This window comes from Ambystoma mexicanum, chromosome 1q (genome assembly GCF_040938575.1).
Source record: "Ambystoma mexicanum isolate Mex_15411 chromosome 1q, UKY_AmexF1_1, whole genome shotgun sequence".
NCBI classification, from domain to species: Eukaryota; Metazoa; Chordata; class Amphibia; order Caudata; family Ambystomatidae; genus Ambystoma; species Ambystoma mexicanum.
The window spans coordinates 1152915759-1152931159 of record NC_090922.1 but is presented as its reverse complement, the minus strand read 5'-3'; the positions used below and the strand labels follow the sequence as shown (position 1 = coordinate 1152931159).

Genomic DNA, 15401 nt, shown 5'->3' with positions numbered 1-15401 from the left:
TCTACATGGTCATTAAATGCAGGGTTATTATTTTAGACATTTAGGTTTACCTATTTATTTATTAGTACTTATGTCTTTGTGTCCTTTTTCAAAGTTGTGCATTTTTTATGTAACACAATAGTACAATTGCAGATACCCCCTGACTGTTTGGGTACTGTTGACCTCGTCCCCGCCCGTCCACAGACAGGCGCTCATCCGTGCCTTTCAAATATCAATCGCGAGGGGGTTCAGTATGTTCTATGTTACATGTATATAAAGTGAGGAAATTATACTGCATACCTCCCAAGATCACATGATGAAAGTGTATATTCAGTAAAAAAACTTTATTAACGAGATGTTATGATTAAGTTCCCCTTCTAAAAACCTGTGAAATTCAGTAAAAAAAAAAAAAACTTTGTTAAAGGGATGTTATGGTTAATTTGCCCTACTAAAAACCTGTAAAATTCCCTGAAAAAAACGTTGTTAAGGGGACGTTATGGTTAAGTTGCCCTACTAAAATCCTGTGCACTTCACTAAAAAAAAGTCACAAACGTGCCATTATGGTTCAAAGTAAAACTGAAAATTCCCTGAAATTCGGCAGTTATGGTAGGCTAAGCAACCATACCTGCCCGCACCACTGTCATCAATTACATTTGTGATGTCATCTTTTACGTCCTGTGTGTTAGTCTTAGCAATGCACGTAGGTGGCATGAGTTATGGTTGCTTAGCTTACCATAATTAGCAAGTGTTTTCCGGTTTTACTGTGAACCATAACGTCCCTTTAACAAAGTTTTTTTTTTTACTGAATATATGAAATATATATAATAGCAGTGAACAAAAACAAAGGGGCTACACATGTGATATCGTCAGTGATGTCATCATTGACATTTGTGATGCCATCTTTCATGTCCTGGACTCCTGGGTGTTAGTGTTACCAGTGCACAGTGGTGCGGGCAGGTATGGTTGCTTACTCTACCATAATTGGCGAATGTCAGGGGTTTTCGGTTTTACTTTGAACCATAATGGCACGTTTTGTAAAGTTTTTTTTTTTTAGTGAAGTGCAACTTAACCATAACGTCCCCTTATCAAAGTTTTTTTTAGTGAGATAGATATATATATTACACAGCCACAGTAGTGGCTGTGTAGTTACGGTTAAATTGCTGTTTCCATAGGAAGAGCACTTTTTGGGCGGCTTATAACTTCGCTCCCCCTGGACGAATCCTCACCAAACTTTGCAAAAAAAGTATATGGCCCACTCTGAATTTTGCAAATTTTGGTTTTGTCCAGGGGGGGGTCAAAGTTATAAGGGGCGTCCCAAAATTTATTTTTTTCCCATAGACATAAAGGGAAAAAACATTGCTCACGCCTACAGCCCAAACCGCTGGACGGATTTTCACCAAATTTGTGGCAGGAGCGGCTGCTTGATCCCGAAAAATGTTTAAATGACCAAAACGTAAGGCAACAAAAATTAGTGATATCTATGTCCGCTCCGCGGACTCACTTTCCTGTTCGGTCCCCGGACTGGCCTCTGATTGGCCAGAAAAATTCAGACTTTTGCATAGTCCACGAACATCGGGATGCGTCCGCTGATTGGATGGTGAGAAAAAGTGAAATGCGTCTGTTTTGTTGAAACGGCCGTCATCTTGGATTCGCATACTTTTTTGGGGTCTGCGAACAGCGCAGTGAAAACTTTTTGAAAAAAAGCAGAATTTCACTTGTCAAACTCGACAAACAATCTCTCTGGGGAGGTGGTGGGGATGAGGATTCGATTGGATGTGGCCATAAAAAGCCAGAAAACGGGTTGTTTCACTCCCCGAAGGTCTTCGAACACTCTGGACGTCCTGGGACAGTCCTATGGTGTTCGCGGACACTTCAGATGTCCTAGGACATCTGTACCTATTTCTGCATTACAGGGTTGGGGGAAAAGCAGTTTTTGGATGGCTTATAACTTTTGCGCCACTCAATGAAACTGCATGTAATTTTGCAATTTTATTCTACAACTAATCCTGAATGGTTTTGCAAAACTTTTTGGGATTCTGTCAAGAGGGTGCAAAATTAGAGGGGGGGTCCCAAACTATTGTAAAGGTATATAAATGTGGTGTCATATGACGAATCGGCGCAACATTTGGCAAAACGATTTTGGATCTAGATATACATGGTTTTCTAAAGTTTGGTGGGATTCTCTCAAGAGGGGGCGAAATTAGAGGAGGGGTCTCAACATTTTTTGATGGCTTATAACTTTGTTGCTTTTTGACGAATGTGGACAAAAGTTTTCAGAAAGATTATAGACCCAAACCTTCAATGTTTGTGTAAAGACTGAATGGATTTTGTCGAGTGTGGGCTAAGTTATTTGACTATTGTATGTACATATATTTTGACACTTTTTAAAAAATAAAACCTGGGTGGATTTCAAGCAAACTTGTGAGGAGCGTTGGCAAGGACATTAAAGCATGGTTTTGCAAACGTGACCGTGTTTTATTTTTTGACAAGTGTAATAATCTAGGTACAAAAAATAGTCCTATACCTTGGCCGTGGCCAGTAGCCAGATTGTATGGGTCATGGCATAAGGTTATGACACGGACAATCTGGCTACTGGCCATGACCGCTAGGGGCGAAAAATGGTAAAGTGGCTATGTCTACCTGGGATCGGCTATGTGGTAAAGATATTCGTAGGTAGGATAGGTTTGAAAGGGTAAAAAAGTACTTGTGGTGATATGTTCATAGGGTTTTGTGGGCTGCCATAGCAAAGGAAGAGATGCTGTGTATGGAGCCCCGCCTTCTCTTTCCATGTTGGCTGTCTTGGAAAAGGATTTTCCTTCCTTTTTACTGCGGGATGCCGCATGCGTCCTGCTATAGGAAGAAAAATCTATGTTTTAGCACCCTGGTTTCCCACTTTGGGATCCAGGTGTGCTAATGGTCTTTATCCCCCATTTATATCAGGGGCTATAATGGACCGTAGCCCTCCTTATTTATTTATTTTTAACACACCAATGCCCGCAGACATCAGACTGTGTGGTTACAGTATTTGTTGAGGAAGACGAGGTGGTGGAAGACGGCTTACTACTTGCTGAGAAAGGAATAACCTTTCTGAGAGCATTGTGGTCATTGGATTTGGTATGGTGGTGCATGGAGTTGGTCCCATAGGAGTACTATCCAGGTAGTATGCAACTGAGTCGCATTTCACTTCGGTAGCTTTAGCCTTTGGTACACTCCCAACAGTAGCAAAGAACTGGTACACCCATGATTCGATCTTGGTGCTAGAAGTAGGCACTCCCTCTACCTCATCTTCTTGGTCCTCTTCATTGTCTTTGAAAGTAGTGTGCTTTTTCTGTTGTGAAGGTCCTCCAGCTGGTGGTGGTGGCTCTTGTGGATGAGGAATGGCAATAATTGATGCTATTTTTAAGATAAATAGCGGTTTTGATCAAATTCTTCCAAGTATGTACTGTGTACTAGATTGGTAATGGATAATGAGTATGAAAAGGTGTAGGAGGTGTGCAAGGGAAATTTTGAAATTGAAAGTTCCTAGATCAGTATAAAATGCAATTCCGAAATGTACGCGAAGGACGGATCTTATTGTGAAGTGCGGATGGGTTCTCTGACATGTCATAATGCCACGCGCCAGCGTATGGTCATGTGACACTGTCGAAGGTCTGCTATAAAGGCAGATGTTCGTAGATATCTACGGATGCAAAACTAGTTGAAATAGTTGCAAAAAGTGTATAGACGTGTTTAAAATGATTCTAGAAGGTGGGAAATGGCAGAGTTTTAAGGTGACACTTTGTAAAGTGGACATACATTGTTCTATTTGGTAAGTATGATATTAGTAAGTTGTAGGAAAATAGCAAGCACTGGTAAAAACCCATGAAATTCACTGAAAAAATGTTGTTAAAGGGACGTTATGGTCAAGTTGGACTAATAAAAACCTATGAAATTCAATGAAAAAACGTTGTTAAAGGGACGTTATGTTAAAGTTGCACTAAAACCTATGAAATTCAGTAAAAAAAGTTGTTAAAAGGACATTATGGTTACAAGTAAAATCTAAAAAAAACCCTGAAATTCGGCAGTTATGGTAAACTAAGCAACCATAACTCGCGCCACCACTGTGCACTGCTACGACTAACACCCAGGACATCAAAGATTACATCACAAATATCATTGATGACATCACATGTCTAGCCCCTTCTTTTTTGTTCAGTGCCATATCTAGGCCAGGTGGGGTTATTTACTGACGGTCAGAAACTTAACTTTCGAAAGGTATTACATTTATAGATATTGCTATTCTCACATGTTCTTACACTACTTTCCTTAGAATTTAATCGCATTTTATGATGTACGTATATAGGGGTAGAAGCAGGCCTGAAACACAGCAATCATTTTTGTGTGTGAATACAATAATGTAGATTATACACAGTTGCTAATGGTACTGCCTCTTGTTTGATTACTTTACTCTCCATATATAAGCCCCATATTTGTATGCATTGTAATCTATTTATGTTTTGTATGTATTAGTAGAAATAGTAAGTGATGCATTATTAGCTACTTTTTTATTTTATTATATAACTTTGGAAAATTACAAATGTAGCACCTCTGTGGTGTATGCTGCAGCCAATACCTACATTTCTGTATGAGTAGGTTCCTGTACTAGAAAGAACACTGCAATGGAATGTTCTTTAGAACTCTACATTGCGTGATGAAGTATGTAGTTTATTACACATCTCCCGGTAATCCCTGATACCTTTCTGCCAACATTACATTCACAACCGCTTGTATGAAAAGTAAATGCACACGTGATGTCATCAGTGATGTCATCAATGACATTTGTGATGTCATCTTTGATGTCCTGGGTGTTAGTCTTAGCAGTGCACGGTGGTGGCGCGAGTTATGGTTGCTTAGCTTACCATAACTGGTGAATTTCAGGGGTTTTTCGATTTTACTTGTAACCATAACGTCCTTTTAACAACATTTCTTTACTGAATTTCATATGTTTTTATTAATGCAACTTTACCATAACGTTCCTTTAACAAAGTTTTCTCATTGAATATATATATATATATATCTCAAAAGCACTTTATAAATGAGTGTAAATCCACTACGCACATGAGCAGAATTGAACAAAGGTTACTAAAGGTCTCAAGAGGAGAGTGCTGCGGCAAACAAATCGAGAATTAAGATGGAGAGCAACCCAGCTGAAGGTAACCATGCCAAGAAGCCAAGGTTGTATCGGGCTGGAAGAGGCCAACAGTGGATACGATTAAAGAGAAAAAGAGCAGAGTATCCGGTTCAGAAAGGTCAAGATAAGCCACAGATGGTAGAAGACTGGCACAATTAAATCAAATACACGAAAGTGCATGAAGAAGTGGCCGATTTCACGATGTCTGAATCACGTGACAAGGCAGGCAGGAAGGGATGAGACTTTCACACCTACGCATGGACCCCTGCCATACCCATACTCCTTAATTTTCTCAGACCAAGAGCAGACTCGAGGCCAAACTACAAAGGAATAATTGACACATGACCACTGAGGTGATTAATGATTGTAAGATAATTGGAGGGAAGCTGGGGTGCAGACTAACTCCCTGCACCTGGGTGGTTATTTTGCATGCTGCTTGGCGCAAGTGGAAAAATATTAGTGGGGTTGATGCCAACCCAATCATAGTGGACTGTGTAATCTAGGGTCCTATAGTTAGTACCAATGAGACGTTGTACTTTTAGTGATGTTTATAGTGGCCATTTTGAAGGAAGGGCTTAGTTGCCCCACCTAACATTAATTAACCAATCCCCTCTCCCCATTACCACATACAGTTATAGTACCTATGTTAAAGTTACCTTCCTATAACCAATCACGTTGCATGTTAGGTTTTTTAAGATTGCGCGTCAGTGATGAAGAGTTTTTGATATAAATACTGTGTTTTTTCTGAAATTAAGTGGAGCGAGAAGGAAGATCGAGCAGTTGCTGATGTTCATTGAACTCCCCGTTTTTTGTACTTGTCATTAAATGGACTCCCTTTGCCAAACTATTGAGTTGTCATTATTATTTGGTGCAAGAGTACGAATCTGCATCCCCATCTATCTCAAGGGTGCTGGTACTCGTCTTAAAGGGCTGTTTGGAGACCCTCATTCTTATGGGCTGGCTGGGGTCCATCCAGTTCAACTTCAAAGTTGACCCCCCCCATGCAGAGTAGCACCTCACAGTACGTGCACAATACAATGCCCTTTGCCATGTAAGGGTCTGCAGCGCAACAAATGGTCTGCTAGGTTTTTTACGGGATCCGCTGCCCTACAGGAGTGTCCCTGTTGTTGGCAGGAGCAGATGTGGAGAATGTTGTAGAGGAAAGTAACCTACTGCATTGTTGGAAGGGCAGTACCCTGCTCACTGGTGCCTTGTGTTTCGATTTCAGGTGTCGTCACATGGAGTACAGACACTTCATGGTATGGCATTAGCCGTAGGACCAGCATTCATGGACATGAGTAAATTCTGCAATACAAGAATGCTTTCAACAAGGAGAAACAGAGCTTCATTATGTGGAGCAAGAACATAATTATTCAGCCAGCCCCATGCAGCCACATTACTTTTTAAACCACCACTAATGGTCTTTGCGATCCGATGAATCTGCTGTTGACTTAGTTGTTTTTTAAATGTACTTGTAGGTGAGTAAGTAAGCAGAACCAGCTTTGCCATTTTGCAGACTCAACAGAGACTGTCACACCTGCAGTTAAATCTTTTCTCTAGCTCTACGACCTGCAGATGAACCCTTGACACTTTCCGTCACGGTGCTCAGTGCAGAGACTGTGAGTCTGTTTCACGGGTCATGGAAAGGCAAGCAGCTCATCAATCAAATTAATGTGACATTTAACATGCCCACCGTACACTGGGGATGGTGTTCCTTGTTTCCACTGGGAGCCAGGCTGGCTGCAGTCAAAAATTCTTATTGAACACCGGGAACTCATTGACAAATGGCACAAACTGCAGTTGATATCTGACGAAGAAAAGGGCTTTCTGATCTGCGAGACACCCCGCATCCCTAGTATCCATTTCTTACCAAAAGTGCATAAGAAATATACACAGCTGCCAGACATACAACCAATATTTAGTGGCAATGGATGGCTGAGGACATGTCTAAATTCATTGATACTTTACTAAGACCTGAAGTATTAAAATTAAAATCATACGTAAGGGATACCATGCATGTACTAGAGATTCTGAAGGGTATCAAATGCAACACATCTTGGCAACTATGGACGTTGAGGCACTGTATACGTCTATAGATCACAAATTAACCATAGATTATTTCTTTTACAACACATCTGCATCCTTCATGAAATCTGTAAGAATGCCGAGTTTCTTGCTTTTACATTACAATACATTTTCCTATTTGATAAAGTACTGTACAAACAAACCAAGGGGGTGGCAATAGGTGCTTGTTATGCACCCGCATTGGGAAATTTATTTATGGATGAATTTGAATACACACGTCATGAACTATCCAGATGTGGACAACAATGTTTGTACACGGATTAGATACATTTACGACATTTTGTTGATCTGGAATGGCACTGATGAGGAACTTGTTGACTTTAATTTTATACCTTAATGATAATGAGTTTGACATCGAACTTACTTTGGTGAAACGTACTGAACATGCAACATTCCTGGATTTACATATCTCTATTGATAGGAACAAATTACATACTCGCATATTTAGCTGGGACACTGAAGTCAATTCAATTTTATACTCTAATAGCTGTCATAAAAAGAGTGTTATAGATAATATTCCCGAAGGTTAATTTCTACAGCTGGATTTTTTTGCCTATGTGAGTGGTTCTTGACCAGTTATGGAACTTTCCTAGCTATGAATTAATTTGCTTATGTGAAATGTTTTTTAACCAGTTATGAAACATTTTTTTAGCTATGCCAACGGGGCTTAATGATCTATGTGAATGTACAGCTCTTTGAATGTCACTTAGCTTAGTAGGCCAGGTTCTCTTTGCCTATGTGATTGTGTTTTTTTTCAAGGTATGAGATTCTCTGTCATACCAATGAAGGCCTTTTTAGTCATGGATATTTGACTTTTGCTCACTATAGCGGGTTATGTCAATTGTGTGCTGTATAAATAAAAATGTTAATTATTGACATACCAGTATATTAAAAAGAAAAAAGACCCAAAAATAGTTTGGAATGATTGCTGTTCAATTAAGAATTTCACTATTGTGAGACTATAAATGTGGATCCAAAGCGCAGTGTGTCTGGACCCTTCTTTTCATACTGCGACAATGAAGATTGCTTATTTAATTGTTTTTTTTTCATGACAACATTTTATTGAGTTATACAAATCGACATATTATCAATGACAGTACAGAGACACCAGACTGCAATATTTTAGTGACATCGGATATTATGATGGCTAAGGATCAGTGGACTCCAGCCTAACTGTCATGATGCCTACCTCCAAGGAGCCAGGTCCGACCCAGCAACCCCAGAGGCAGGCATCATTTCCCCCAGGGGAGTGCCAGCGGGCCCAAGCTGGGGCCCTTTGGACGCAGTCCTGGCGCCTTAGGCGCCAGGCTCATGTTGGACCCCTGTCCTGGCGCCTTAGGCGCCAGGCTCATAAAGCTAGACATGTGTTCAAGTGTTTTAATGTGCACTTACCTGATGCAGACCATGCTGCTATATCCAGGCCCTCTTGAGGCCTGAATGGACCTACTTTACCTGTGGGACTACTTTCCACCCGGGTGTGGTCGGGGAAGGATACATACCTGATCGGTGGAAGGATACACACTGGGAACTTCTTCCAAAGCTATTTAAACCACACCCGATCAGCAACTCACGCTTTGCGTTGTTCCGCTCCTCGCAGCTGGACGCTCACCGTGTCTGCTCCTGCATCTGGACCTCAGCCACGCCTGTCAGTATCCTGGGTCACCTGCAAAGGGAGACAAAAGACCTTACCTGCTAAATCAGCACCACAGAGACATCACACCGACGATCCTGAAAAGGAAGACATCATTTTAAAAGCATTTCGCTACGATCGCTGCAGCGCTGCATTTCACTCACCTATCCTGGACTCCTCCATCTTCAGCAGCGATCATCCGGATCCACAGCCACTTCCCAGAGCCTAGAGAGAAAAAGACAAGAACAAGGTGAGAGAAGTAAAGGAATAGGAAAAGCTCAGTTTCCTTCTAAGACTTACCTGTTGGGTCATTCCCATTTCATTTCGGGTCTTGGCGCTTCCAGGCATTTTCCGGACCCCAGCCCCTATGGGGAAAAAAGACAAAGACATTGAATGAGCGAATGCAAAGACATTACCCGAGCGCTCATCCAGAACTTACCTGTCATTTACTGGAACTGCACGTTTCACTTCGGGTCGGCGCCATATCTCCGGCATTCTGCAACAAGACAATGAACATTATTTTTAAGCTTGGACTTTAGAACTTGCAGCAGAACTTTTACAGCGCCTTACCTGAATAGTCAAGCTTACCTGAACTCCCATCAATCCTCAATCCAGTGAAGTAACTGGGTTTCAACGCGCCCCTGCATCAGAAGCAGGATGGAGAGCACATCCTTCTTGACCCTAAGGTGAGACTTCACGGGGAATCGTGGAAGGGTATCGTGGAGGGCTGGAGGAGAGTGGGAGGCTTGAGCATAACTCAGTCAGTAGGTAATACTCCCTTTTCACGCACAGGGGAATATTTCTGCAAGCCAGAGAAGGCAGAGTAGAGGGGCCCTTCCTGTCCATCTTCAGGGTCCTGCGCTTCACCATTGAAGAAGCACCAGCACTCGAAGCCAGACCTGCGCCTCCGTGGGAATCAGGTGAGCGTTACACTAACCTCTATTGTTCGCCTTCACGTTACTGCAGTATATTTCCAATAACACTGCAGCAGTTTAGCAGGTGACAAATATATATACAGATCAGTGCATTGGTCAATATAGAGGGCTGCTCTGTAGCCATCTAGTTAACGGCGGTCTTCTGGACAGAGCGGGAAATCTGAGTGCATAATACATGAAAGGACCCCAAATGTTCATAGCCTTATTGAAGGTATTAGTTCGAATTGCAGTCACTTTTTCCGCCACCGCAATGTCCCAACACTTGGACCACCATAATGCAATTGAGGGACCCTCCGTATTCTTCCACAATCGGGCCATGGCTATTTTTGCTGCAAGTAGTAAATGCGTACACAGCCGTGGAATATGCCCAGAGATTGGTATAGCCCCCCCACCCGTTTCACCCAAGAGAATAATTCCCGGATCCCAGGGAATGGTAAGTCCCGTGATGTCCTGGATATGTTTGACCACCTCCCTCCAGTATACTTCCGCCTTAGGGCAGGCCCATACGATGTGATATAGGGAGCCAGGGTTGGAGCAGCCTCGCCAGCAACAATCAGACAGCTTCGGATTTGTTTTATTGACCTGGACTGGCGTCACATAATATCTATAACAGAGCTTGTAACCTCCCTCACTATTCGTTGTACATTGTGAGCTCTTGTGCAGTCTAGCTCATATTTTGGTCCATTCCTCTATTTCTATTTCCCGACCCAGGTCTTTCTCCCATTCAACCATGTACCATATCTTTTTTCTTGGGATCAGCCCTGTCCAGGAGGCAGTACAACGCTGAGATCCTACCCCTTTTGGTTGGAGTTGTGAGAGTAACCGCTAGGGCTGTCAGCTCCCTGGTGCATTTCTCGCGCACCTCCTTGTGCGACAGCCAGTGCTGTATTTGGGCATAGCGGAATCTCTCCTGCTCTCCTATCCCGAATTTCTCTTTACATCTTTCAAATGAAATAGGATCTCCCTCCTCCATAAAGTCGCTTACTCTGCGCAGACCATCCTCCTCCCAGACCCGAAAACTGTTCATCTTAATTGTTTTTTTATAATGCGCCTAATACTATACCTCAGTTTGGTTTCTAAGCGCAGGTCCGGGATTTGAACCTCTGTTGCACTGTGTGGTCTTGCTTTCAAGACAGTGTGTTGCCCCTGTGCTATCATTAAAGGTTGCTTCTCCTGTGGGTGCCGGTGCCAGGACCGAGCTTCACTACTTGTACTTGAATTATGTTCCGGGACATCCTGTTTACCCCCTGTTACACAGATCAAATGTTCTTTTTGCCCCTCCTATGGCCCCACCAGCTGTCTCAGCAACCCAGGTACCTGTAAGTGTTGTATTGGTGTCTGGCAGTTCTTCTCATGCTCTCCAAAACCCTTTTCTGGATTTCCCTTGTTCGTCCGTGTCACTACAGGTGCTATGGCGGCCTCGCAGTGTGTTGCTGTGCAAAGAACTCTCTTCCGGGCTTCTTTTGCTCCCTCGTACCTCTGTGGGTACTGTGGCAGCTCTGCAATATGTTCTGATGCGTGTCCTCTCCCAGGCGCGTGGTCAGTCTGCTTCTTCTGCTGGTTCACCTGCTTCTGGAGCGCTCCGCTTGGTCCTTCCACCGCAGACCATCTCAGGACGCTTATGACTCCCGGCCAGCGTCCTGTGGAGATTCTGCCATTCTTCTTCCTTCTTGCCGACTTTGAATCTAGCGGGTCTTGCAGGTAGGGCACCGCTCTCTTCCGGAGACCTTCTATGTCTATTGCACTACAATATGGGTAATACGACGTCATGAGGGCAGACAAAGATTAATTCAACTTGGCGGCTTGTGTATCCACCTCCAAAAGAAATTCCTGCTCCTCGTTCTTAATTCGGCTACGTCTTTATTTTTTAAGAGCAATCTGCTCTCACAACACCTTCAAGCAGCCAAAATGCAGCTTTCTGTTTATACTTTAACCTGCCTAAGCGAACCCATGTAACTAGTTAAAGTTGCTCTATAAGCAACCAATGAAGAGGACAGAAGATTGTGTTCCAGTTGTTATGTTTCTTGTCAAGTGTTTGCATGGACTTGCTCCTTCTTACACACACTATTATGTACTTGCCAAACCGAATACAATGATCATAGACATGCCATCTTTTTGTTATCCCTCATTCGAGAAGTCGCTCACAGCGATCACTGCTTCTCGGTTTGTGGCCCTTGCCTTTGGAACACATTACATATACGCACACATACCTCCCATTTGGATTGTCATCAGCAGCGTGCATATTTCGAGGGATGATGAACTCCCGGCTTTGTGAGGGAGGAATGTGTTGGATTTTTTAAGATGAGATCTTGCTCTGGGTCAATTGGAAACATGTCATAACCTCCACCTGGAAGACAGTGCTACATAGGTTTCAGAGTGCAGGCGTCCCTATGGAAATACGTGTATTTTCCATACTAATTCAGTCAGGTAGCTAGAATAACCTCTGCCTGCAAAAGCCATCAAGCCCAAATAAACGTTATTGAACCCTTTAGTAGAAGCTCCTACTGCCTCCTTCAGAGAAGAATTGAAGTTGTTCTTCAGGGTTGTCCATATATTATGCCAACTTTGTGTCAGCCTTTTTGTAGAAAGCTGAGTCTCAGTGGACAATTCTGAAGAAAAGAGCAGAGTTTTAGTGGTCTGAGACCCAAAACAAAGGGCTCAAAGAGGTCCAATCACATATCCTGAATATTCTTTGCCTGAAACATTTTTACCCAAAAACGTTCATACCCGTGGATACCTGTGCCTGCACTCATGCACAGAAAACACAAATCGGAAACTGACTGAAGCTGCTACTCAGTGTGGCTGCAAAGCTGCAAGATTACACAATCGAGCTGCACAAGAGTACACATTGGTCATACATCATGTACCTGGATAGAAGGACTGTCGGTCTGATTGATTGTATCGTCTTCCACTGAAAGAGTTTATCAGCACATTCATACAATACAGATGCGTTGTAGACATGTTATTATACGTGTGTAAGCAAACAGCGAAGCTAAATGGATCACTGCCATGGATACAGGGGATATCCTCAAGAGAATTGTGCACTTGTGCCTACCAACCTATAACAGGGTTCAAATCTGTTCCTCCCCTCCCAGCATCAGTATGCCTATCATGGAAAAGTCTTGGAATCAGGCTTACAAAAGGATGTACCTTTGCACGCTTACAATACACACTGAACAAAGATAGATATTTAGCTGTCATCATATGACTACTTTATGGCATGCCACAGTCCTTTACTGTGTTTTAAAAGGTTTTTTGATCACTTTTTTTAAAGATCATCTTTCCTGGTCAAGTTCTGGGCCAAGACACCCTATAACAATAACTTAAGGTTTTTCTCTCTGCCCTTTGCAAAGAATGAAGGACATTTCATATGTAAATTGCCATGATGAGGTCATAGTCTAGATGTTGAGTTGTTTTTGTAGGGCATTACTCTTTTTTTTCTTTTTTTTTACTGAAAATTTTGCATGTATTTTACAAGATGCATTTTTTTATATACTCTTAGGTTACTGTTGTTGGTTTAATTTCTGTCTCAATTATTCAAATGTTTGTATTTTAGGAGTACTGCATGTCAGAATATTTGAGAATGAGTGGAATTTACTGGGGACTGACGGTTATGGATCTCATGGAGCAACTGCATCGGATGAACAAGGAAGAAATATTGGAATTCATCAAGTTATGTCAACACGAGTGTGGTGGCTTAAGTGCAAGCATTGGCCACGATCCCCATATTTTGTATACGCTTAGTGCTGTCCAGGTAATTTTTCTATGGAAATAAGAAAAAACATGTTTTATGCTATTTCTGGATATGCACTTTTGGAGAAGCCAAACTCTAAACTTTCAGTTGTTAAGCATCCTTTTAGTTTTCATCCTGCAAAATTCCTTCGTAATAAAACAAATCCGGGTTGAAGATTCAGTGTTGCCACTATGGAAAATCATATCACAATAAATATTTTGTAAAGCTCTAGATATTGATTAGTACTATGGTGTAATGATTTGAGAGATATCCAATGGGTTTCTTTTGAGGTAGATGATATCTGTGGAATAATAAAGTTCAAAACCTCAAGAGCACCTGGGCCTGATTGTATCCCTAACGTGGCGATAAACATACAGTCACAATTATGGGCTGAGATATTGCATAGATTATTTAAAAACATTTGCATTACCGGTAGAATTTCATCTTCCTGGAAGAAAGCCAATGGTGTACCCATATTTTAAAAATGGGATTCGCACAGACCTGAACACCTATAGATTATTGGCTATATCTGATGTCAAAGATTTTTCCTGGTGCTTATTTGAAAAGTTAAACGAGTGGGTACAGACGAGTTAGCTTATCCCTTACCAAAACTCTGGGTTTAGAAAAGGCATTAATACAATGTTTAACATATATATGTTGATCTACCTGATTAGAGTTACTCTGAATACGAAAGGCAGTCGATTGTATATATGTTACATTGATTATCCGAAGGCGTTTGATTCAGTATCCCGGGACTTGCTATGGCAAAAACTGTGGTCAGTGGGTTGCAATGGATCTCTGTTAAATCTGATCATGTACCTTTACCTAGGGACATCTTTATGTATAAGGTTAGATGCTAATGGAGAAGATATCCGACGACATTGAAACAAATGTGGGAGTAAAGCAGGGCTGAGTGTTAGCACCCCTCCTTTACAACCTGTATGTCTCGGATATGCAACAGTCACTGAATGGCTGTAAAAACATCCCACCTAAAATAGGTGTAAAAGTGATGGCCTGTCCCTCCTATGCAGATGATGCTTTCTAAATTGACAAGACCCCAGTTGGATTACAGAGAAGTATTGATGCACTCCGTATTTATTCTCGGGCTAATGTCCTTCCCATAAACATGGCAAAAACTCGAGTTTGTTTGGAAAATTGATGGAATCCCAACACTACATTTATTTGGGTTTACCAATCAAAGATTAAAATTGACGCCCTCCGTGGCTTCGTTGAGGAAAAAATCCTGAAGAAAGTTAGAAATTCTAAAACCTTCATTACTGGCAAGGGTAGTTACTCGGTAGCAGGAATATCAAAATTATACATTAGCTGCATAGTACCTGGCATCCTTTACGGGCTAGAAGTGTTTAAAGATGAAGAAATGTGGTGGTGTAATCTGGAAGGGAAAATCTGGAAGTATTTCTTGGGCTTGCCCAATTGCCTTCCCATAGAATTAAAATGTTGTGAGACTGGCTTGAGAACACTCTGGACATCTTGGTCTATTAAACGTGGGGTATTTTACTTAAAGGTGTTATATATGGACCACAAGACAGACTGACTTTTAACATGCTTCTCAAACTTGACAAAGGTTGTAGTGGTCAATACAGATCCAAAATGGGAAGATGAGCTCCTTAGCTTTTTTACAGCAATCAATTTTTAAATTGGAAAATCCCTTTATTGTATCCTTGGCAGTTCAATCAATGAAATGTAAGGCTTAGCTTTGGGACAGATGTTTGCTGACATCTACATTTTTCAGCAAAACAAAGTGTGTGGAGGATGCGTCCGAAGGATTTCTGATTCCCTGCGCCTTTTTGAATATCTAATAAAAAGTCAAAACAAAAGGGTTAGAGATTTTATATTGCCTTGGAGACT

At 41.8% G+C, this 15401-nt stretch overlaps 1 protein-coding gene across 2 annotated transcripts in view; it reads left to right on the top strand.

Moving 5' to 3' along the window:
- The window catches only part of RABGGTB (Rab geranylgeranyltransferase subunit beta), a 497685-nt gene that overhangs the window by 86245 nt on the left and 396039 nt on the right, over nt 1–15401 (top strand). For both annotated transcript variants that reach the window (XM_069641892.1, XM_069641893.1), the window contains one exon: nt 13356–13553. In XM_069641892.1, coding sequence (XP_069497993.1) covers nt 13356–13553 — 198 coding nt within the window. The remainder of the gene's footprint in view (nt 1–13355; nt 13554–15401) is intronic.